Source organism: Brassica napus, chromosome C8, assembly GCF_020379485.1.
Source record: "Brassica napus cultivar Da-Ae chromosome C8, Da-Ae, whole genome shotgun sequence".
Classification (NCBI taxonomy): domain Eukaryota; kingdom Viridiplantae; phylum Streptophyta; class Magnoliopsida; order Brassicales; family Brassicaceae; genus Brassica; species Brassica napus.
The window spans coordinates 37,589,593-37,614,979 of NC_063451.1; the positions used below are offsets into that span (position 1 = coordinate 37,589,593).

A 25,387-nucleotide genomic window follows, 5' to 3' on the forward strand; every position below is an offset into this window, starting at 1 on the left:
AATCTCGTAGCTTCGGATTCCTAAATCCTCTATCCGTAAATATCTATATACCAAGATGTAATTTGATTCCGATCCCTTATTGCTGCGAGATCAAAGGATTTTATTGCTATTTCTAGCTATAGATGCTTACAAGTTACAAGCTAAAGTTTGGAGATTTGTTTTCACGTTTTTACTTTTTGTTGATGAATCAATTTATATATTTTATAATTACCATCAATTTCTTGTAAAATATTTTCTTTATTTAATGCTATTTACACTTTAGCACAAAAAAAGCTATCTAACAAGTAACAACTGATTCTTCTTTTCATTTTGACTATGTCCGGAATCACCCATTGATCATGTCATTTTATAAGAAAAAAAATCAATTCTCTTAATTAGATTTGCTTTAGTGACCTTGAGTATTCTCAACGAATTAACTTATGGTGGTATAGAATGATTGAAAATCTATTTTGGGATTCGAAGACCAGAGCTAGAGTTTTCCCCGTTTGATCATTGTAGGGTTGTGAAACACCTTAAATAAAAATATTAAATGCCAACTTCGATTCGTGATTCTCCAATAATAATTAAAAATTTGTTGTGACACTAGTGTCCTCTCACCATTGATATATATATATATATAGCTTCTCTTGTTTCGTTGTGCAACGTCAATAAATCTTCTTGAGCATTGCTTAGCTGACAAAGAAATAACAATTTCAGCATCAAAATGAAATGGTATTCAGATACATGGTGGATCATGAACATCATTACATCAATCAACCATGACACCATAACCCAGAGTCGCCACAACCAAGAGTATTAATAAAAATCATTCCTCAGTGTTCAGCTCCTTTAAGTGATTCCAACACCTTATAGTAAGATTTCTAAATACCATGGCCAGCTCAACATTTTGATGGGCTTTAAGGTAAAAATAAATAAACTATTAAGAAAAAACTTGAAAAAAACTTTATAAATAGTTTTTTTTGTAAATTTTATGATGAAATCAAAAACATATACATCCAACTTGTTTTTGAAGTCTTTTTCTTTTGATTTAGTTTTGTTTCAAATTTGTAAATATATATATATATATATATATCTATATACAAAATCAACGTTCTTTATTTTTGTTACATGAAGGACATGTTGCCAGAAGAAAAAAATTCTGCCAAAATAAAGAAGAACATTGGGCTGGACCCTGGACAGTCACATCGTTACATCCTCCTAAACCATTTCTGCCAAATCCATGGCTAAAACAACCAATATAAACAAAATTTCCACGCTAGTTAGGGTTTCACGTTTTACTATTAATTTTTTGGATAAACATTAATTAATTTTTACGGCCATGACGATCTAAAAACCTAAAAGACACAATAGTCTATAGAGTTAAGCTGATTTGCTTAAAGATGTTGTCGCAGTTCTAAAATTGATAGTACGGAAAGTAATCAAGCGATCTCATTAAGAATATCGAACATCTCTCGGTGATCACTATCAACTTTGGGCTTTAGGTAATGGTCATATCCTTGAAGAAAGCCCAGCCCAAAACATTTATTTTTGAAGAGAAGTTTTAAGAAGATAACGTATATAAAGATGAGGTTAATATTATCCATCATCATCACCTTAAACAAAGCTTTCTTTTTTTCTCACAGCAATGGTGATTGCCTCTTCCGCCCACCAAATCTCCCCTTCCTTCTTCCATCTCCGCCTCCGCATTCCCGCCACGTCTCCTGCTTCCTCTCGCCTCATCAAGCATGGAGACGGAGGAGGAGGAATCGCCTTGTCGATACGAGCTTACATAGAGAAACCAAACTCCATCTCAAGCTTCGCCAACACAGTCATCGGTTCTCTACCCGTCGTCGGACTCCTCGCCAGGATACTCAGCGATGAAGGCGGCGTCGGAAGAGATTTAGTCGACTTCGCCGAGTTTAGGAAACGAGTTGGGAATAAATGCGCACCTAGTGATTCTAGAGCTTTCTACGAGTTCCAACAGCGAAGAGGCAAGGTAACTAGTGTGTTTGATCATATAGTTAGTTGGTGTAACACTTACCGTCAGTGTTCTAAAAATAGGTTCGCCTAGTCAGCAATTTGGAGCTGAACGAAACCATTTTTTTTAAATGGTGTAGAATAGTTACTAATAAAATTGGATTAGGCCCCCGTCTTATCAATAATCGGATATAAATCGCCTAACTAGGCCTAATGATTCTTTGAAAATTGGTTACAGTATTCCCTGTGATTTTACACCGTTCAAGCAAATGTTTTAAAGCATTTTTGTTGATTTTTTTTCCTGATAATGTATGGTTTAAATGTTTTTTTTAATCAACGGTATGGTTTAAATGTTGTGTTACATAAGTTATTACCTTTTTTTTTTGGGTGTTAATTTGTGTGTGATCAGCTTTGCTTTGTCTGATATGTCGGAATGTTGTATTCCCTGTGATTTTACACCAATAAAGCAAATGTTTTTAGCATTTTTTGTTGATTTTTCTTACAGATAATAATGTATGGTTTGAATGGTTGTGTTACATAAAGTTATTATCTTTTATTTTGTTGGGTGTTAATGTGTGATCAGCTTTTAAGTGGCTTATTGCTTTGTTTGGTAGGCAGGAGAACCTTTGTATGTACTTCTTTGCTGTTGGGTTGCTGCAGTAGGTGCAGGGCTTCTTAAATCTGAAGAGATTCTTGAAGGTGTTACTAGGGTTAGCATTTCAAATGATCTAGAGTTTGAAGAACAGAACTTTATTGCTTTGATGACTGAAGCTAGACAGGTTCGGTTTGGTCTCTTGGAAGTATTATGCAGTTTTGCTTCAAAAAGGTTGATACTTTTGTTTAATGCAGAGAAGGGCGAAGTTGAACGTTGCAGCGCCAACGATCCCTATGGAACTAAGAGTCGAAAAGACTCTTGAAGGTATATATGCTTGTTGCTTCAGGAGGGGAGTTATTGAAGAGGAAGATGAGCAGCTTCTTCTAGTGATGCTAACTGCTGTTTTCCCGTCGGTGGAGAAGTCTGAGATAGAGAGGATCATCAAAGAGAAGGCAATGAGAGTGGCGGAAGGAGGAGAAGAAGAGAATCTCATGGCTGAGCCGAAACGGCTGCCTAAAGAAGCTATTCAGATGCAGATGAAAGATCTTGAGTTCCTTCAACAGCAAAACATAGAATCTTAACAATGGCCAAACATGTGTTCACCTTTAAGTATGTATCATGTGTTTGTTACTTTATTCAAAAACTAAGCAGTTCATAGTCTCTAGGAGGAGACGTGTGTGTAGTAGTTTTGTTGAAATGATGTTGTAGAGAGAAGAAAGGAACCTTTATACTTAAGAGCATGATTATCCCTAAAATTTTTATAGGGTTTCTTAAATTTTGTTTTTTCTGATTAAAAAAAAAATTAAAAAATCACCAATCGCAAGTCGCCACGTATGAGTGGAGCCCGCGTACAGTACAGAAAACCGACTTAACTCGATCCTTATCTGACGCCTTTTGTTATCGGTTTTTGCCATTTCTGTGGGCCCCTTGAACTTAAAAACTCCATTATCACCTGCGATAATTGCGGTCTAAGAACATTTTTCCACCGAACTAACCGAAACATAATATGATGACTTCAAGATTCTTGTAATAAAAGCGAACCCTTGAACATCCGTGAGTCGTTGACATTGACAAACACTCTTTTCAGAAATGGCACTGAATCTTCTTCTTCTTCTTGGTCGCCCTTTTGATATTCCTCTCTTTATCCATCATCATCACTTCCTCTCTGCCACGATTGAGATTTGAGTTTCACTTTGCATTCACATACGCAACTTTTTGATTCTCTTCTTTATAACATCACTAGATTGATCCGCCCACCATCGCAGATATTGGTTATTACATTTTTATACACTGATATCTATTTTTCATAATTTGTGTTATATATTTTTGATAAGTCGTAATATAACTAATTGTATTCAAAAGACCTAGACCGAATCATGTAATAAGATTAATTTTGATACAAATATATGGACCCATTTAAGATACATTTGTTATTTAGATATTTTTATGTTCCTATACATCAGAACCGAACTCATTCAGACCCAGAATGACCCAACTCAAAACCGACACATAAATTAATAATATTCAAGCGGAGATTAATTTAAAAAAAAACGTTACTCGAAAAGAAAAATCCGTACCTAAATGGATAGCCAATGTTCATGCCCAACTGATTTTATAAACTAATAAAAATGACTCTTTCTATGTGTTTGACTAAATTAAGTGAAACAAAAGAGTTTTTCATTTAGTAAAATAATTATATGAAGTGAAAAATTAAGTGAAAATAAATGTAATACATTTTAATTATTTTGATTTAAGTTATTATTTTATTCACAAAACATGTCTTTGAATTATGTTTTGTGGCTACGTAATTTTTCACCGATGAAATTAAAATAAATAAAAAGCTAAACCGAATGTTTAACCATATGCAAAACCCTTTTATTTTACATTTTTTTATTTTATAATTGGTACAAAATTAATGTTGATTAGCTAATAAATAAAAATCTGTACTATTATTATTATGGTAGTGTAATTAATGATGTGATGTATTGTTATGGTAATATAATTAATGAAATTGTTAAATTGGGTGAAATATAGAAATACAATTAATGTAATTATATTAATGAAATTACTAAAATGATATTATATTTTTATACTACTATTTATGTTTCCAAACCATTCTCATTTATACTCGTATCAATGTTTTCAAATACAGTAGAACCCCTATAAATTAATAATGTTTGGACTTTAAAATTTTATTAATCTGTAGAGATATTAATTTACAAAATTTTCCTTTTTTATATTTTTATATTTTTAAATATTTTATTAATAAAATAAGAAAATATTTGACTTTGCCGTATATAAATTATTTAAATTTTAGAAAATTGACTTTCATATTATTTTATTATCTTATTTGGTATATATTTTTATGTTTCATTGAATTGTTATGTGGTTTTCGATATAATTTTACTAAATATTATTAAAATATATTAAAATATCAAGAAAAATAAAATTATTTTCATTGTGAATATAAAACCAACAATATAATGTTTAGTTTGTACTTATATAAAATATATATAGAGATATATTATTAATTTATGATTTTAATGGGACTATATATTTACATGGGAGTTTTAAAAATATTATTATCTTATTATTTTATCGATTTGTGTCATATTTTACACCGTCGAAGTTGGGACCGATAAAATTTATTAATTTATAGAGATTATTAATTTATCGAGTATTAATTTATAGATGTTTTACTGTAGTAGCAAAATGTACTTCAATTTTAATAATATAAACTAGAGATTGATCTGTGCACCCGCGCGGATATTAGTTATTACATTTTTATACATTGACATTTTCTTTTCATAATTAGTGTTATATAATTTAAATTTGTCGTAATATAACTAATTGCATTAAAAAGGCATGGACCGAATCGGGTAATATGGTTATTTTTGGTACAAATATCCGAACGAGTTTCATATACATTTGTTATTTAGATATTTCTAGGTTCATGTACATCAGAACTAAACTCATCTAGATCTAGAAGGACCCAACTCAAAACACACACATAAATTTCTAATATTCAAGCAGGGCCTGACTTAAAAAAAACGATACCCAAAAAGAACAACATGTACCTAAATAGATAGCCAATGCTCATGCCTAAATGATTTTATAAACTAATAAAAATGATTATTTCTATGTGTTTGGCTAAATTAAGTGAAATAGAAAGAGTTTTTTTTAGTAAAATAATTATATGAAGTGGAAAATTAAGTGACATAAATGTATTACATTTTTATAATTTTGATTTAAATTATTCTTTTATTCATAAAAACATGTCTTTGAATTATGTTTTTGGTTACGTAATTTTCCACCTATTGAAACTAAAATTAAAAAAAAATGTTTTTGTAAAACAAACTAAACCGAACGTTTAACCATATGAGAAACCCACTTATTTTTCATTTTTGATTTTATAATTGACACAAAGTTAATGTTGATTAACTAATAAATAAAAATTGTACTATTGTTATTATGGTAATATAATTAATGATGTGATGTATTGTTAATGTAATATAATTAATGAAATTATTAAACCGAGTGAAATATTAAAAAACAATTAATGTAACTATATTAATGAAATTACTAAAAAGACACTATACTTCTTTTTATACTGCTATCTATGTTTCCAAACAATTCTCATTTATACTACTATTCATGTTCCATACAATATCAAAATGTACTTCAGTTTTAATAATATAGATATATACATAATTTATATTAAAATGTTGTTCAGTTAATAACATAATTATATTTAATATGCATAATTTTATTTATTTTATCTTAATTTTATGTTCAGTTAAATCAAATTTATATTAAAATATTGAAAAATAATCATAATTTTTTATTTTTAAATATATTTAAATTTATAAAATTTATTACTGCACATGGCATGGATGAAAACACATAGTACTGCAAAATATAGAAATATTTATTTTTAGTATAAGGTTTCCATTTTATCTGGAGCCAAAAGAAAATCACAATCCAAAAACTAAAAATTATTTAACCACGTGCTTGTGGTCGAGTTGTCCCCAAGGTCGAGGGTTCGATTCCGTTGATGTTCGTGGGTTTGTAGTGATTTTCTTGAGGGACTTTCGGGTCTAATACAGATAAACCCTAGTCCAAGCAACGTGTGACCACTGGTGGATTAAAATGGAGTGATCACCAGCCCCGTGGATGTCTTCGGCGGACTCCCCGGTTTAAGCTCTGGTGGATGGTCTATAGGCACTAGTCGGGTCTCTCTCAAAGGCATCTGATACCAAAGTCATTAAAAAAAACTAAAAAACATTTAAGCAGGAAAAAAGCAACATCCTACTATCTAGAAATTATTCTGAATTTCTAAGAACACCACTATTGGAAAGAAATTCACTAAATTTTTCACTAATTTTAAAAAAAAATATTCAAAAAGAATTTTTTTTTTAAAACTTAAAAGAATTTTTATTCCATTTGTAAGAAACTATGAGAAACTTAGAGCAACTCCATCAATAGTACGAGGAAGGAGTTCTCAAAAGTTGATTAGTTGCTAATTAAAGTAAAAATGATTGATGGAGTTCTAATACCCATCCAATAAACTCTTAAAAGTTCTCTTTTCAAAATTTATTGGGTGGGTATTAGAAGCCCATCATTGGCTTTTGCTTAAATCAGCAAATAATCACTTTTTGAGAACTCCTTTCTCGTACCATTGATAATGCTGCTCTTATAAATGGACACATGTCATTACACCGTTCATGCATCTTATCTTGGGGTTTTTGCCAAAACTAACCCACAACTTGATTTTAATCCCAAACCTATACCCAAACTTGAATCAAATGCAAAACTAACCTAAAAGCCTAGTGAAATTACAGCTCAACCCCTTGTGACCAAACAAAAAAACAGAAGCCATTTTTACGAATATAGCCCCAGTAAATCGTCTGAGTCGTCTGAGATGTTGGAAGTCGTCTGGACGACTGAAGTGTAAGTCGTCTGGTACCAGTTTATTTTAAAAATAATTTATAAATCTTGTGAAAAAATATATTGATGCATGAAAAATAAAAATCAAGTAATTATAAACAGTTTTAAGTGATATAAATTAAGATATGATAAAATTGATTTGTTTTGAAGATAGATGAGTGGAAGTAGTGAATCATGAAATATTTTGGTTTAGGAGTTTGGCAAACATATGTTTGTAGTATTGTATGTATTGTTAGGGTTAGATTTTGGAAAACTAAAATGTTTTTTTCAAAAATTAGTTTTCACCTATATCTGTTTATTTCTTTGTATAGTAAACACTTTTCAAGTTTGATTTGGTTTTATGTAGTGTTTAATTAGATAATTAAGTTTAGGGGTTATGTTTAGGGTATGGACGAATTATATTTCAGTCGTCTGTTGAATAATTTACCCGGACGACGTATATTTCAGTCGTCCACATCGTACCAAACCTTTAATTTTACCAATGTACGTTTTAACCTAACCGGATCATTTTACTCGGACGACTTACATTTCAGTCGTCTGGTGAAGAAATTAAAACAGACGACTTACATGTAAGTCGTCCAAATATTCCCGCCTAAATTTTTTTTAAAAAAATTATTTTCCCGCTTAAATAATTTAAACCAGACGACTTACTTGTAAGTCGTCTGGAAAGTCTTCTATTTTAGTTTCCCGCTAAAAATATTTAATTTTCCACTAAAAATATTAAACTCTTCTGGACGACTTACATGTAAGTCGTCTGTTTTAATTTCTTCAACAGACGACTGAAATGTAAGTCGTCTAGGAAGTCGTCTGAGTCAAAATATTTAACCTAATTGGATTTTTTGTCCCCCTATATAAAGAAAAATTTACACATTCTCTCTCCTCCTCTCAAATGGCTGCAACAAAAATGTAATGTTCATCATTCTAAAACTCTCCAACCTCTCTCTAATCTCTTTAACTTGAAAACACCAAACTTTATATGAATTTTTCAGTTTTGTCTCATGTATTTCTTACTAATCTATCTCTTTTGCAGGTTTTTAATCAAATGGTACTCATCTTCCACTAATTTAAAGGTAGATCTATTAATTTTAGATATGTATTTTTGTGTGTTCTATAAATGTAGATTTATCTAATCTTCCACTCATTTACTCTATTTTTAAGTCATTTGAACGTTTTTGGATATACAGGTTTTTCAGATCTGGATTTGATATGCAGGTTTTTCAGATCTGGAAGACTTCTGAGACGACTTACTTGTTAGTCGTCTGGAAGTCGTCTGGAAGTCGTCTGGACTTCTTGGAAGTCTTCTGACAAAGTCGTCTGGACTTCCAGGAATTCGTCTGGATTTTTCTGAGCGTTTTGGTAAGTTTTTATGTCTGATTTTTCTTCATTTGGTAACTTCTTGTTGTATAAAGTTCTTACTTTTTTCCCAAACTAAAACTCTCCAAACCCACTCTAATCTCTTTGACTTGAAAACACCAAACTTTATATGCATTTTTCAGTTTTGTCTCATGTCTTTCTTACTAATCTATCTTTTTTGCAGGTTTTTAATTAGATGGTACTCATCTTCCACTAATTTAAAGGTAGATCTATTATTTTTAGATATGTATTTTTGTGTGTTCTGTAAAGGTAGATTTATCTAATCTTCCACTCATTTTTTCTGTTTTTAAGCCATTTGAACGTTTTTGAATATGCAGGTTTTTCAGATTTGGATTTAATATGCAGGTTTTTCAGATCTGGAAGACTTCTGGGACGACTTACTTGTTAGTCGTCTGGAAGTCGTCTGGAAGTCGTCTGGAAGTCATCTGGAAGTCGTCTGAAAGTCGTCTGAAAGTCGTCTGGACTTCCTAAAAGTCGTCTGGACTTCCTGTAAAGTCGTCTGGAAGTCGTCTGAACTTCCTAAAAGTCGTCTGAACTTCCTGGAAGTCGTCTGAACTTCCTGGAAGTCGTCTAGACTTCTTAGAAGTCGTCTGGACTTCTTAAAAGTCGTCTGGTCTTGTCTACTCAAGTGAAATCCAAGCTTGTCTTTGTAGAGGAATGATCTACAATAGTTTTGTTTGTGGTCTGTTTTGTGAATTGCATGTCTACTCTTTTAGTTGTGAATTTTTTGTAAAATCAGTAATAATGTTTTCCAAGATGTATTAAATGTGCTAACAATGTGTTTACACATTTACAAATCAATGAAATAATAGACTTCAGTAGCCTTTTTCTTATCTTTGGATCTCTCATATGCAATAATAAACTCCAATGGCCTTTTTTCATCTTAATAAACAAGAATGTTGGTAGCTTTATATTGATACAACATTTTAAAAAGCATTTAACCCTTCTTCCAACTCATAACAATAGTCATCATTATTGTCTATAACAATAATACTTAAGAGATGGAAACAAACAATAGTAACTAGTCAAAGCATATCATATTTTTTTATAAGTTTGCGTTGAAAAACTTAGTCAAATTTAGTGAAACTAAGGGAGAGAACATATTTTGTAAATATGAGTTTTACATATCTTGAAGTTACTTATCACTCTTAAAAATACAAGTTATTCAAAAACTAACGTAGAAGACTTAAAAACTAGCGGAGAAGACGCGGACGACTTCAATCAAAGTTGTCCAGACGACTAAACTATACGTCGTCTGGTCAATGCAGAGGTTATTTTTGCAATTGACTTTGAAATCTGTTATTTCGGACGACTGAAAAATAAGTCGTCTACTATTGTTTGGTTAAAAAAAACTCCAAAAAAGCTAAACGACTTACATTTCAGTCGTCATAGGTTAGTTTTGCATTTGACTGGATTATTTCAGAAGTTTGACTTTTCTGGACGACTTACCTTTCAGTCGTCTAGTGAAAATTAAAATAATAATATTTTTTTAAAAGTAGACGACTTACAGTTAAGTCGTCATAGGTTAGTTTTGCAATTGAAAAAAAAAACTTCAAGATTTAATTATATACATACGACTTATAATTCAGTCGTCCACGAGACGACTGAAATGTAAGTCGTCCAGGATTTACGAGGTTTGACCAGAATCTCGGAAAAAAATCCTCGACGACTTACAAGTAAGTCGTCTGGTGGACGACTGAATTATAAGTCGTCTGTGTATAATTAAATCTTGAAGTTTTTTTTTTTCAATTGCAAAACTAACCTATGACTACTTAATTGTAAGTCGTTTACTTTTAAAAAAATATTATTATTTTAATTTTCGACAGACGACTGAAATGTAAGTCGTCTGGGGAAGTCAAACTTCTGTAATTATCTAGTCAAATGCAAAACTAACCTATGACGACTGAAATGTAAGTCGTCTAGGTTCTTTGGAATTTTTTTTGAAACCAAACAATAGTAGACGACTTAACTTTCAGTCGTCTCAGGTTACAGATTTCAAAGTCAATTGCAAAAATAACCTTTGCGTTGACCAGACGACTTCCAGGTAAGTCGTCTACAGCCAGACGACTTCCAGGTAAGTCGTCTACAGCCAGACGACTTCCCAAGTAAGTCGTCTGACGTACAGATCTGGAAAAAAACTCGATGTCATACCTTAAATTGGTGAGATAAGTTCCTTAGCATACATAAGGCTTCTCCAAGCACACAGAATCACAAACGAAAGTCACCCACCCAGAATCGTTAGCTTCTATGACTCTATGAACTATAAAAATTTTAGAATCAAAATCTTGGGTTTTTTGAGCTCATTGTGGAGAGAAAGTGAGAGATATGTTGTGTTTAGTTCACAAGAATGGAAAAAAAAAAGGGTAAATCGATTTTGAGAGCATTAAGAGCTTCAAATTGGTTGTTCATGGTGGTTGTGGTATTGATGACAATGGCAATCTTGTAATTACTTGAAGATGATGAGGGTGAGAGAGTAAAGATGTCATTTTTGAAAAAAAAAAAAAAAATTGATGGCATTTTCGTAAATTATATGAACTTGTGGGATGAATAGGGCAAAACCAATTTTCAAAAAAAAAGGAGGTTAGTTTTGTGTTTGACTTTAAGTTGTAGGTCAATTTTGCAAAAAACCCTCTTATCTTATACTATTAAAACAGAATTCATGACTTCTTTAAGGTGTGATATTTTAAATAGACCATCACCTAGAATGTTTATCAAAATTTACATATATTAATTATCCTATCTTTTAATATCTTTTTCTTTGAATTAAAATACAAATAAATATTATTTACGAAAAAATCTAAGAAAATCTTTTCAGTATCATTTTAAATTTTATTTCCGAAAATTAAATAATTTTAAATTTTAACTATCATAAAATATCGTTAGAATTTCAAATTAAATTTATTTTTGTTTTATGAACCAGAAATTAAAATCTTATAAAATATTTTTAATTATATTTTAATGATAGTAAAATTTTAAATTAATTAAATTTTGGAAATAATTTTTGTAAAGATCTTAAAAAGATTTTGTTAGAACGAAATATCTATTTCTATTTCAAGTAAAATGAAATAAAAATATCTTATCCAACTTTGTGTATTTCAAGCAATTTTTCAAATAAGAGTTTTACTACAAAATTATTTTGCATGTACAATATATTATAGTTTAAAAAAAATATATTTTTTGTTATTTTTAACAATATCTCAAAATATTTCTTCTCTATTATGTAGGTCCAGTTTAATTTGACTTCCATATACATTTCAAACTTAGAAATAAAATTAAAAATTATGTAATATAGTATTTTTACAATAATGATCTCAAAATAATTTTTTTTACAAAAATTGATAGTGCTAACAATATAAGCCACTTAAATATATGCATTATAGAGTTATATAATACTTATAATTTACATTAATTAGTGATAAATTTTGTTATATAAACTAAAATATTTTAGTATAAGAAGAAAAAATCAGTACGGATGTGCGGACGAAGATCTAGTATTTTTAATAATCTAAAATACACATAGATTTATGAGACTAAGTAAACTGTTTGCACGTTTCTATATTTTTATTTCTTATATTTTAATAAATAATGAAATAATATTATCTATTTATCAGTTTCCAGTTTACATATATTTAAATATATTGATATTAAAAATATGAAATAATTGTTTTAGTATGAAATAATAAGCAAAGATAGATATATAGAATACTAGGATCGGTCTGCACTACGCGCGGAATATCATTTAAGCATGATATATAACACTATATTATTGTATATTTTCATTGCGTATGTTATATTAGCATTTTCAAGAAAAATGTATAATAATTTTTATTGTTTTTAAGAATGTTTGGGAATAGAGGAAGTATATATGTTAAGATTTATTATGTTTGATTTTGATGGTTGTGTCTATATTAAGAGGTTGTGGTATTTGTTATATTAAAAGGTTGCAGAGTGTAACATATTATATAAGTTTGGTCTCCTGGTTGTATGTTTTTTTATAAATCTGAATCCATAATTGATTGGTTAAATTTAGTTTGTTATATTTTGAACTCTAAAAAATGGGTTTGTGGTTTTTATGGTTATCATTTGTATGAATGGCTTGGACTGCAGGAAGTTGCATTAACGGTTTATTTTAGGCTGAATATGATATTGAAGAGGTGAGTAAGATAGTAAAATTGTAATGTAATATAAGTAACTGTAATTGAAGTTAACCCAGAGTTTCACATGATATGTAACGTGGCCAAAGTTACTTGTGTTGTAAAGAAGTGTTAATATGACTATTGTTGGAGTGTGAATAAAATTTTATTTGATATGTTCCAGAGAACTTTTAACCCATAAGATTTGTTATTTTATTTTTTTATAACTAAAATGACAGCACGTATTTTCAGACGGTTACTGATCGAGTTATGTATATTTTGTGTTAGTTTTATTTTTGTTTGTTTATAATCTTATTTTTCATCCCGGTTAATTTGATTTGTTTATAGGATCATAGTGTTCATAATTTAAAAAATTAAAAAAATTGAAGCAATGGAAGCACTGAATGCGAAGAGATTATCAAAGCATAACTAATCAAAATTTCAAACACCGAAACAGAGAAGTGAGAAAAAAAAGGAATTGTGTCTATGAGTATAGACTGTTGTTATGCATGGTAAACTTCCTCTAAAAATGTTTACATTTGCTTGAAAGAGAAACAATCAATGCATCTACTTTCAAGATCATTAAACTTCCAACTTCTTGGTGGCATTATGAAGACCATGTTAGTACCGCAAGACTTCTTCCTTGTGATAAAAACATCGGGTAAGGAACGTTTGATTTTTCTCCAACACTTTTCCGCTCTGGATTGTTGGTGTGCCACTTATGGAGATACATATATTTCATGCATTCTTTTTGTTCATCCATATCCTTCTATATAAACTATTGTTATTTATGAAATAAATAGTTTTGATCTAAATTACAAATGAACTTTTATATTACTTTCAATCTTTAGATATCTAAATGACAAAAAGGTAAACAACATTTTATATTTATTTCGAATTTATCTATATATTAGTATAATTAATTATCTTTAAAAACAAATCTTGTGAAAATACTGTTTTAATTTTATAGGAATTCATATTCATTTTACTATTTAATATGTAGACTTGATAATAAAAAATAAACTTTAAATTGATATAGTATATATGTATATTTTATATATTATAGAAAAATCTAAATTTAAAATGGTGAAATATCAATTTTTCGTTGTTTCGATGATTTGATGGAACAAATATATATATATGTCAAATACAAATTTTAGAGAAAAATAAAATATCCAAGTGGGAGAAATTTTATCAAAGAAAATAGGGGATAAATAGTAAAAAATATTTGTCTTCTTATCTCCAGCCTCAAATTTATCGTCCAACTTTTATATAGTCGAATCTAATAGTTTTTTAACCAAATTTGTATCTTTTTAAAGTTTTTATATATTTGATCTATTTAAATATGTTCTCTTGGCCCAAGTTACCTGAAGTCTATCTAAAAATAATAAACCCAATATGTAATTAAAGTAATCCACTAAACATATATTTTATTAAATAGAAAAAAACCTAGACTAAACATTGTTTTTTTTTGCGGTTGAAAATCTTTTTCTTTCTCCGCCGCATAAAACGACGGGATCAGTTTTTCTATGCTCGCCGTCGTACATCTCGTAATATCTCCTCACCGTTATCCTTTTCTTCTCTGCACAAAATCTAGATCCTCTTTAACCTTCTCTTCTTGCCATTTATTAAAATCTCAAAAGTTTGTTAAAGCTTGTGGCCTTTGTCTGTCTTCCTTCAATCCTAAATCCCTTTTTCACTGTCCAGGTCCACCTCCGTTTTGCCTCTTTCACTACCCTTCAAAATTTATCACAGCCATCCCGTCCTCTTTGCTTCCTTTGTCTTGATATGCTCCTCACCAGCTAACTACCCACCGTGGCTCATCGGAAAGTTGCTGTATCTTCCGATTTTGAGGTGAAGGAATTACGATATACTCGTTAGGGAAGTGCTGAGAGATGCCATTTCTTGAGTTCGGATTTGACATATATAAAGAAGGGTGGTGTTAGCGAGTAATAAGGCAACCCTTATTCTGAAAATAAAATTTCTCTGGATAATAGGAACCGTGAGGATGATGCTAAAGAGATGAATCCTAGGTGAGAATGACCGTCTTAATGAATGATAAGAATCAGTGAATGCAAAATCGTGGTGCAGTGGGCATGAAGAGTTAAGTTTTGGTTAATTATGTTCAATTAATTCGATTTGTAACAGCTGGAAGCTGAAGAACATTGACAAAACCGACATGAATAAGAATAAACACATTTGGAGAGTGCAGACAAAGCTTCGGACCCACACGCAAATTCAGAGAAAGGCCTAGCATTTGCTTGGATATAGCGGCCCAAAGAACATTATCCGTACACTACAAATTAGAAAGTTTCGTGGAAGCCCATTCTAAAAACACAGGCTAGCATTTTTAAATTTTTAAAATGAAGGGGACACGTGTCACGTTCACAAAATCCGAATTTCTGACCTATCCGCCTACATGGCATCACTAGGAGAGAGATAACTCTTTTTTATATATAAAGAGATTTAACAAAAAGATAGAAATATACAAATAATATATTCATTAGAATTTTGGTGAGAAACTCCGTAAGAGTTTTTCTTTGCAACCTAACCTCAAAAATAACAAATGGGACACCCCCAAGATTATAGTTAAACATAATGACAGACAACCTTATATCAGCCTAATTTATATTTTATTCTCCAGCTATACGCATGAACTAAAGATTAGATGATGTAAGGAAGAAAAAAAAACTAGATTAGATATGATTAAAACTTACATTCACATGGCAATCCAGTCTTCGTTCCTTTTCTCCAATCCCACGCCACTACCACTTTTTAATTCATTTTAGAAAATATAAAAGCTAAAAAAACAACATGTAGTATATTTGACAACAAGCGTGTTGAAAGGATCAAAAGCTAAATGACATTAGTCTCGTGCTTTAACCCTAGCAGTGTGAGGTCGCAAGCGTCTTTCGTGATGAACGCTTATTTCCAGAGAAACGGTCGCACTGACGGGTCATGTAATTTCAGTGGAACCGGAGTCATAGTAGGGAACAACCCAAGCAATGATGCGTGTAAGTACTAAGTGAGACATCTCTTTAAGAGATTTGTCTATGTAGCATTTGTTTGGAAAGACTTAATGTTATGGTTTCTGAGGTACTTTATGTTTAATTTTGGATATTCTTCTAATTTTAAGGTTTCTTTATTCATTCCCTTTTTCAAATCCTTTTATTTGAATAAAATGAAGAGGAACTTCTTGTAATATATGCTTAGGACACGCTCTCTTATGATCATCATGTTTGAAATAGATGGTCCATCAACCTATAAAGCAATATGAACGTTAGAACATAATCTTATCAACAAGATAATTATGTTTTCCAGGCCGGTTCCTCACCAATACACTGGTAGGTAGGAATGACACCAATAACTGAGAGAATCCACTCTCAAAATTGAGATTTATGTTTTCAAATCCGTGTAATGAAATCACGCATTCGCCATAACAGAATTTTTATATTCAAAATTACATATCTAATTTTCTAGAGTATGGATTCGTAAATATTCTTATTGATCAACTTGATTAGTATTTCCTCGCCAATGGCAATCGAATGTCATCGAGGATCACTGTTTGTTGGTTGTAAATGAGGCTAACAAACCTTAAGGCATCACTCTCCTAAGGTATGATTACAAAAATGATGTTTTGTTTGCTATGGTTATTGATCAGTTACTACTACATAGTGACACATTCAGCTAAAATCGTCTCTCAGTTCACAATCTTCGATCGACATATTGTTTCATGTGTGGTTCGAAATATCTCTTGCGCTCTTTCTTTTTCATTATTTTGTTAGTACATGCTAAACCTTCAAACTCTTTAAACAACCATCAATAAAAAACTCTTGACCGGTTGGTTAAACAAAGACAAAATTGCATAACACTTTAAAGCATGGCTCTAGTTAGTAAAGTAACGGTTGGTTTGTCCACATCGTTGACTAAGCCAGTGTTCAACAGAAACTTTCAATGTTGCTTCTCCCTCGATCTCTTGTTTTCAGTCAAACATGAGCAAAACGCATTTATAAAGTGGCTAAAATCACACTGGCAATGATACTCTACAATGATTACATTACATTGTTCACATAGCGTCATATTGACATTGCTAATATAGAATCATTAACATTTGTTGGTCAAAACTATAAACAATAGTATATGCAGTGATGAGTTTTGATCTCATTCAAGAACAATATTTGACTGGTCACGACTAGAATAAACAAATAGTGACACTTGTTTTGGATAATTAGCCACATACTGTCGCCGCCTACCAAAAAGGCAAGATCTACGAGATCCTTTGTATTCTTAACCTGATTATAGAAATCAAAGACATTGCACATATATAATTCTTCCCGTTCTTGGATCGTCATCATTATATATTAAATATATTTTTTTTTTTCATTATATATTAAATATAATTAACAAAAGAAAACTATTTTGTTTTTGATTACGTGAATTAGAAGTTGTTGGCAAAAGAGACATCTAGCTTCGATCCAATTTTAGGGCTTAGAACAATCACAAATTGAAAACTAAATAATTTACACAAAGTTATACTCACTCCGTTTTACAAATAACGTCATTTTATAATTTTAACTGTGTTTATAAAAATGTGACTTTACACTTTTAATTCAAATTGGAAAATAATATTCCGATTTTAAGTTCATTATCATCTATACATATTAACTACTTAGGCCGATCGAGACAAACATGCTCAAGGTCTGCTCTGGTTATATGTAATGCACGATCTCAAACAATCCAACACAAACAGTCTTGATCTTATTCAAACCAATCTTCCACCCAAAAACCATATTAATAACAATCCTTGATCACAATTCATTAGGGAATCAAAAATAAATAATAATAATAAAAACTATTTTTTTGTATATTGAAAATTAAAAAAAAAGTAAAAAATAATGAAAAAGAAGAGGGCCAGTTCAATTATACTAGTGAGCCATGGCAAAAGGAGGGCAAGAACTGTAATTAATAGCTTTCTGGTGGGGCATTACTAGCATCGCCGTGTGATCCATGAAGTCTTTCAAAGCCACCACCGCCTGTAAAATTACCTTTAAGTCCTCCGCCGCCGCAAAACCTTCACTTCCGGCGTTTCTCACGGCGTAGACGTAAAACGTTAAGCATCCTTTCCTGAACTTGAACCTCGCCATCTCCCAGTTCTTTAACTTTCTAATCATCTTCTTGTTCACTTCACCGAGCGGAATCTCCGACGGCCATAATCCTCCATCCGCCGCCGCGACCGCCGTCTTCATCGCCTCGGATTCGAACACGAAGACCACTACTTTGGACTTTCTTGTTCCTAGTCCGAGGGTCAGTGTGTGCCATGCTTGGTGAGCTAAGATCGTGAAGTTTGTCGGAATATACGCCGCCGTGGAAAGAAGCGGAGGTGATGAGGGAGAAGGGAGGGAGAGGAGTTTTAGGAGCTCGAGTGTTCTTGCTCGCCGTAATGTGAATGATTTGACTATTATCTGGCCGCCGAACTTCAGACCTTTAACGTCGGAGGAGGGTTTGAAGGAGATGTCCGGCGAGGATTTGCTATCTTTATTTTTCTTCTTCTTGCTTTTCTTCTCTTTTTCTCCCATGCCTGTTGAAGCTCTGTTTCTTTCTTGCTTTCTTGTTGTTTCTCTCTTTGGTTTTTGTTTGTGATTAGAAGAAGAAGTCGGTGTAACTTTGGTTCGTGCTTTTGATTGAGCCTCTCTCTCTTTTTTATCATTATAATTTTCTGAATTATATTGTTTCTTGATTTGTATAACTTTTTTATTTCAACATCATGAGACAGGTAACAGGTTCCGAGCAGTTTAATTGCAATTGTTTTTGTTATAATAACATGTTTATTGCAGGTATCTTAGGTTAGAGTTCTCAGCGTAATATAAGATATGGTCTCTTAGCTTTTAACTAAAAAATTTAAGAGACGTTCCTTAAATAAGAGATATAAGAGACGTCTTTTTAGTTTTTTAGTTAAAAACTAAAAAGACCATAGGGCTGTTCGTTTCATTGACGCAGGTTCCTGCGGCTGCGGCTGCATCTGTTTCTTGGTTGTTGTTCATTTTGCAGCCGCAGACTCAGCCGCAGCCGCAGCCGCAGACGCAACTTGTTGTTCGTTTCGAAGACGCAGGACATTGCCGCAGTCGCAGCCGCAAACGCAAAAACTAGATTTAGTTCTGTTCGTTTGGTTGCCGCAGACGCAGTTTTCATTTATTTCATATTTTAATTTTATGAATTTTATGAATTTGTAAAATTGTATTTTAAATAAATAAAATATAGATTTATATTTGTAAAATTGTATTTTAAATAAATAAAATGTAGATTTAAATTTGTAAAATTGTATTTTAAAAAAATAAAATGTAGATTTAAATTTGTAAAATTGTAATATTTACATTCATCAAAATATTATATTTAATTAGTAATAAATTTAACAACATTTTTTTATCATAAAAAAAACTAAATAATACATCAAGTCTTAAATAAATAAAACAAATATTCCAAATATCTCATAGAACTGATAATCAAAGTTATAAGCAAAAAAAAAAGTCATTAACTAAAACATTTAATACGGTAAACGACCTCTACCATATTCATATGTGATGCTTTTACGCAACGCTTCCATCGCTCTATCACCGGTCGGCTCATATACAATATGTCCACCACCACCACCACCACCACCATCATCATCATCATCATCATCATCATCATCATCATCATCATCATCATCATCATCATCACCACCTTCTTCTCCTTCTTCTTCATCACCATCAGCTCCTTCTGCTTCTCCTTCTCCTTCTCCTTCTGCATCATCATCACTTTGCCATTGTACAAAATCATGATCTTCCCGATGTGAATCATGTATGAAGTTGTGTAGCGCCATCGTCGTTGTCACAAGCTTAATCCACTTGACCAGACCATACTTTGGATGCTTACGATCCAAAATCCTCCATTTTGCTTTCCATACTCCAAATGTCCTCTCAATCACTGATCGCAATCCTGAATGCTTTCGGTTGAACAACTCTCGTGCACTAACTGGTGGTCCTCCTCTAGCAAACTGACCAAGATGATATCACATACTCCGATGCGGACCAAGATACCCCGTCCTAGTCGAATATCCCGAGTCAACTAGATAATACTTTCTAGGAGGAGGATGTGGGAAAGAAGCCTCATTCCCACAATGAGTCAAGACCTTCGTATCATGTGCTCTACCAGGTACACCGAGATATGCGTATATGAACTTCATGTCGAAGTTACATATAGCAAGAACATTCATTGCAGGATCTTGCTTTCTACCTTTATACACTTCTGTATTTTGACTTGGAGGGCGAACCGACACATGAGTTCCATCGAGTGCTCCAATACAATCTCTGAAATGAGGCCAATACCGATCATCATTCCTCAAAACATGACTCACTCTTCCAAACTCGCCTTCTTGTGGTCTTAATGTAACCTCCGTAAACTTCAGAATAGCACTCAAAACATCATCAAGCTTCCGTTGGACCGTATCCAATGATCTTTGATACCTTGCAGCAATATCCCGCTTCATCTTATCTTGACCAACAGTCTCGAGAAACATCGCCACAGATTCTTCAAGGTAGACATGGTGAGTCTCTTTCAATCCATATCGCTCAGCTAGCATCTTGCACAAAGCTTCAAAAGTCCTTTGATTCATTCGAAGAATGTCATAACATTGCTGATCAGATTCATACATAAGTTGTTGAACATGTCGCCATCCTGCTCCTCGATCTGTTCTATGATTCAATCTCTCAGCGATAGGAACATAAAACAAACCAAGCTCATCATCATAATCACCATCCTCATCTTCTAATATCCATCTTTCAAGCATCTACAAAACCATATTGAATAAAACCATAAGTTAATACATGGTTCAACTACATAAAACCATCTTCTAATATGTAACATAACTGTCAGTTTCGTCTTAAACATTAATTGAGAAAATGTAAATGTATACGACAACATAGATCAGAATCAGTAATAAAGAGGAGTTATCAATCAACCCATCAACAAAAAGTATTTTTTATTCATCAATAAATGTATACGAAAACTCTACTTGTTACAGAACAAAGCAGTTGACAAAACAAAACTCTCTTCACAGGCAAGACAAGTAAATAAGGTCCAAACAGAATCCATACTGCACTGATGCTGAGAAAAGAGTCATAGCTAAATGAACAAGATGAAGTAGACTTCACAGAACGTGATATGTATCAAAACCCTGGCAATCCACAGACATAAGAGAAGTAAACATCTTGTTACCAGATTCAAAACCAAGTCTACTAAACCAGCAGATAATATAACTTGCTATATAGAGGAGAAACCAGCAGATTAACACAAGACTACAAAACAAAAGGCAGTTTCATATAACAGATTTTTTATTAACACAAAACAAAAGGCAGTTTCATACAAAGATCAGACCAAAAGCAAAAGTTTCATACCAGTTCTAAGTTTCATACTAGTCCTAAGCTTCATAGTCACGTTTTATCTTGGTCCTAAGCTCTAGAAACTTAGTCTTAGCTTCATTTGTCTTCATTGTTATAAAAGCCCTTCTGCTCCCTTCATTGTCTATAAGATGTTCTATTGCTGCTTCATATAGTGGAGACCACTCTCTCACTCCAGGCAATGTACAGTATTTGTAACACATTTTCAACACTAGAAGCTTCTTGACGCTCCAACATCCGTTCCGCTATCCTATTCTTCACCATAAGAGCTTCAGTACGTTTGTCACAAGCTTCTACAACCATATCCTTCTCTTTACGCTTTCTTTTTCCTCTTGAACTTCCGGAATGAGTCTTCTGTTGGGTTTGTGTATGAGCTTGTGGCTGAGTTTCTGTCTCTGCTGCTGCTTGAGTTTCTGTTTCTGCTGCTGGCTGAGAATCGGCTTCATCACCTTCATCTCCACCCACTCTAGAATTCAAGCTTGCTTCTCCATGTTGAGCACTCCATCCTTCTGCTCCAGTTACTACTACAGCACGAAACTCTTCTTCAAACAGATTCATATTAAATTCCTCTTTCCATATGGATCTTCTAATCCCAGGACACTCCTATATTAAAAAAAAAAGAAAGAGTTAATCACTGAAAACGCAAACGTCAATGAATCATTCTACAATACTTAGTGAATATTCACACTCAAATTCTAAAAGGACATAAAGCAAAACTCATTATATGACACGCCCCTGTTATGTGTCATATAAACGACCAGGAACAAGCAACATGATATCACTCTACAATACTCAGTGAATCATTCAAACTAAAATTCTACCAGCAAGATCACAAAAGGGTTACAGAAACTAACTAACTAACTAGTCATCATTTTCTAAGTGAGCAAAGCAAACATGAAGCATTCTATAGAAAAATACACAGGAGATAAGCAAAACTAACCTTTTCGCGTTCACTCCACCAATCATCTGACATATCGATCCTTCCCAAGTTATCAAACCCAATCCATGTCCTATTCTTAGTTAACTTCCTAAACTTGGTGTATTTCTTCCTACTTGTGTCGTATTTGTTCTTGAAAGTCTGCCAAGAATCATATCCTTTCTTAAACATGTCTTCAAACGCCACGATGATGTTCTCCTTCTCTACTTTATTCGTAGACGTACTGGTCATATTTCTCTTTCTTCTCTCTTCGGCATAAAGTTGGAAAAATATCTAGTCTCCTTAGGAGGCCAGTTCTAAAGCCAAGAAAAGGAAAATCAAATAAAAATTCTAAGCCTCACACAATGATCAAGACACAAAACAACACTCAAGTTCATATATCCAACAAGTTATAGACCAATCACTCAAGTTCAACAGCACTCAAGTTCATATATCAAAAATGAAAACAAGAGAATTAAAGACAATGCTTAGTCTAGAGCCTTACATCTTTTGTCATCTTGAACTTGGGAGGGTCTGAACTTGAGAGTGTCAGCTTGAGATGAGAGAACCTGCAATCACGGATATTCAGTAACCAACAAACCCATTAGAGAAGCTATAGAACCAAATAAAATAAAGCAAAATTAACTCATATCTTAAGACCACTATATTAACAACTAAAGAGCGAGAGTGTGTTGCAGTGTAGTCACAGAACAGAACCAATGTAAAGAAAGCGAAAATGCTCAACTAATGTAGTCACAAAATAGAACTAATCAATCAACGACCCACTAATACCCTGCAAACTTCAATTCTCAGCACCAAGACACTTGAATGGAGACTAACGATCTATACTAAGCAATGTAACAACACACACATGCAACATCACACATCACACATACATAACAAATCAAGACTCAACAACAGAGTACTTGCGCATACAAGCAACAAGCTACAAGCAACAACATATGCATACCGGAGTTGTTATTCCTGAGAGGTGATGGAACCTTATGGGAGAGTGAGAAACACAGACACAGCTGGAAAAAAAAAATACTCAGCAACCTTAACATAACTTCTAAAAGCAATACTCAGCAACCTTAATAATCATTTTGAGTCAGACACAAGGAATCATTTTTAAACAGTTCAAACTTAATACATAGTTTAATACAGAGAGACAGATGAAGCCAATACCTTAACGAGAAAAGGAAGAGATGGGTTTGGACGAGAGAGATTCGAGATGCTATGGAGAAGAGAGAGCTTCGAGATGCTATGGAGAAGAGAGAGCTTCAAGATGCTATGAAGAAGAGAGAGTTGCACTAAAAAGCTAATGTATCTGAACATATTGAACAAAAGAGACAAAAAAAAATGAGATCAGGTTTGTTTACTTATCAATGATCAAGGCTGTATTAAAATACTGCATAAGGATTGAATACCTGAGCCACAAGTGCCAAGAAGGTGCAAAGCCTAGAGCTTCCTTAAGCCCAAAGAAGGAGTAACGAATGACTGCAATATCAAGCAATCATCCAACCACTTAGACCAAACATGTTAACTAAAAAGCACATGTTAAGACACAGCGACAAGACATAGATGAGAATGATATTTGTCACTAACAAAAGGTTTGATCACTAGTTCTTATACTAATGATAAGAGGCAACACTCAATATTACAGTGGTAATGAAACAAGCTCTTTTCATGCAATGAGACAAACTCTCGGAAGTACAGACAGAAACCAGAGCAAACCAAGATTGATAAAACACCAATAATACACTTACCACTCAGAACAATCCTCGCATTGCACCTCAACTCATCTCACACTTGAAGAATATGCAACATACCATCAATGCTTTATAACAGACACGACCATCACAATCAGTATCCAACAGAGAATGTGACTATTACTTCAAAGCGAGAGAACTCGAGATGGGTTTGTCGGAGAACAGAGAGATGTGTTGGAGATGGAGAGAGAGAGAGCTTGAGATGAGTTTGTGTCGGAGAGCTCGTGATGGAGAGAGAGCCTGAGATGGAGAGAGCACCTGAGCTCGAGAGAGAGAGAGCTCGTGACAGAGAGCTCGTGACAGAGAGCTCGTGACAGAGCAAAGAAAGAATCAAGCTTTCAGGTAAATGCACCTCAGCTTGTGCAGGAGCAACAGAGCCACCGATTGACACTCAAACAGCTTTTCCAGGGAAACTGCAATAATTTGAAACTCTCAAGTCAAATACTAACCCAAATCTTAACGAATTGATCCAAAGTTTTCAAAAGGATGAGATAATTACCTCAAAGAGAGAGAGAGCTCGAGGTCGGAGATTGAGAGAGAGAAAACTCGAAGATGGGTTAGTGTCAGAGATCAAGAGAGAGCTTGAGATGGGTTTGTGTGATGGATACAGAGCTCGAATCCTCGCATTGTGCACCATCAAGTCATCTCACAGAGAGAGAGCTCGTGACAGAGAGAGATAGAGAGAGAGAGCTTGAGATGGAGAGAGAGCTTGAGATGGATAGAGGGCTGGTGATGGAGAGAGGGCTCGAGATCGAGAGAGATGGAGATATGGAGAGATGGACTGGAGAAAGAGATCGAGATCAAGAGAGATGGGAGAGAGTTTTGCGTCGATGGGAGAAAAAGAGTTGCGGCTGCGTCAATTAGATGTAGGTTTTTTGGTAAATAAGTAATTAGATTAAGGATATAATTGTAAATAGCTTAAACAGACGCATAACTTACGTCGCGACCACATGATTTTACGGCGTCAAACGCAGGTCTCGGCGTCAGACGCGGCTGTTAGACGCAGGTCTCGGCATCAATCAAACGAATAAGAATTTTGAAAAAAATCGCCACAGCCGCAGGAACTTGCGTCAATGAAACGAACAGTCCTCATATCTTATATTACGTTAAAAATTTCAACCTAAGAAATCTGCAATAAAGATGCTCCGAGTCTTTGCTATGACCGGTCATACAGCTGCTACAAATGATCGCAAAGTTTGTTTATTAGCCAACAAGTGCAGTAAATGCGATTTGTTTGCTTTTTTTTTTCTCGTCTCCACATT

At 33.0% G+C, this 25,387-nt stretch overlaps 4 protein-coding genes across 5 annotated transcripts; 1 reads left to right on the forward strand and 3 right to left on the reverse strand.

The window, feature by feature from the left end:
• The first annotated feature begins 1,571 nt into the window (after positions 1 to 1,571).
• Positions 1,572 to 3,326, forward strand: LOC106433976 (photosystem I assembly factor PSA3, chloroplastic-like). Of its 2 annotated transcripts, XM_013874817.3 has the most exons (3): positions 1,577 to 1,975; positions 2,571 to 2,735; positions 2,806 to 3,326. In XM_013874817.3, exons 1-3 carry the CDS (start codon positions 1,625 to 1,627, stop codon positions 3,130 to 3,132), a joined length of 843 nt encoding a protein of 280 aa, XP_013730271.1. In that variant the 5' UTR covers positions 1,577 to 1,624; the 3' UTR covers positions 3,133 to 3,326. The 2 variants fall into 2 exon arrangements, with proteins under 2 accessions (XP_013730272.1, XP_013730271.1); XM_013874818.3 differs by lacking the exon at positions 2,571 to 2,735 and having other exon boundaries at positions 1,572 to 1,975.
• Positions 3,327 to 17,739: 14,413 nt separating this feature from the next.
• BNAC08G26110D lies at positions 17,740 to 18,721 on the reverse strand. The gene has a single exon (XM_013874834.3). It carries the CDS (start codon positions 18,579 to 18,581, stop codon positions 17,931 to 17,933), a length of 651 nt encoding a protein of 216 aa, XP_013730288.1. The 5' UTR covers positions 18,582 to 18,721; the 3' UTR covers positions 17,740 to 17,930.
• Positions 18,722 to 20,053: 1,332 nt separating this feature from the next.
• Positions 20,054 to 20,830, reverse strand: LOC106433983. The gene has a single exon (XM_013874826.1). It carries the CDS (start codon positions 20,828 to 20,830, stop codon positions 20,054 to 20,056), a length of 777 nt encoding a protein of 258 aa, XP_013730280.1.
• Positions 20,831 to 21,026: 196 nt separating this feature from the next.
• Positions 21,027 to 24,034, reverse strand: LOC125591137. The gene is made up of 2 exons (XM_048764654.1): positions 22,381 to 24,034; positions 21,027 to 22,043 (listed from the first exon to the last, which is right to left on the reverse strand). The coding sequence occupies exons 1-2, from the start codon at positions 22,606 to 22,608 to the stop codon at positions 21,588 to 21,590; spliced, it is 684 nt and encodes a 227-aa protein (XP_048620611.1). The 5' UTR covers positions 22,609 to 24,034; the 3' UTR covers positions 21,027 to 21,587.
• Positions 24,035 to 25,387: the final 1,353 nt, after the last annotated feature.

What these genes read in the sequence shown, in the direction of transcription:
- LOC106433976 (XM_013874817.3), top strand. Translation starts at nt 1,625, where the DNA reads ATGGTGATTGCCTCTTCCGCCCACCAAATCTCCCCTTCCTTCTTCCAT. An exon ending in TCCAACAGCGAAGAGGCAAG is followed by an intron (nt 1,976 to 2,570) that starts GTAACTAGTGTG and finishes TTTGTTTGGTAG; the next exon opens with GCAGGAGAACCTTTGTATGT. An exon ending in TGATGACTGAAGCTAGACAG is followed by an intron (nt 2,736 to 2,805) that starts GTTCGGTTTGGT and finishes TGTTTAATGCAG; the next exon opens with AGAAGGGCGAAGTTGAACGT.
- BNAC08G26110D (XM_013874834.3), bottom strand. Translation starts at nt 18,581, where the DNA reads ATGGGAGAAAAAGAGAAGAAAAGCAAGAAGAAGAAAAATAAAGATAGC.
- LOC106433983 (XM_013874826.1), bottom strand. Translation starts at nt 20,830, where the DNA reads ATGCTTGAAAGATGGATATTAGAAGATGAGGATGGTGATTATGATGAT.
- LOC125591137 (XM_048764654.1), bottom strand. Translation starts at nt 22,608, where the DNA reads ATGACCAGTACGTCTACGAATAAAGTAGAGAAGGAGAACATCATCGTG. An exon ending in GGTGGAGTGAACGCGAAAAG is followed by an intron (nt 22,044 to 22,380) that starts GTTAGTTTTGCT and finishes TTTTTAATATAG; the next exon opens with GAGTGTCCTGGGATTAGAAG.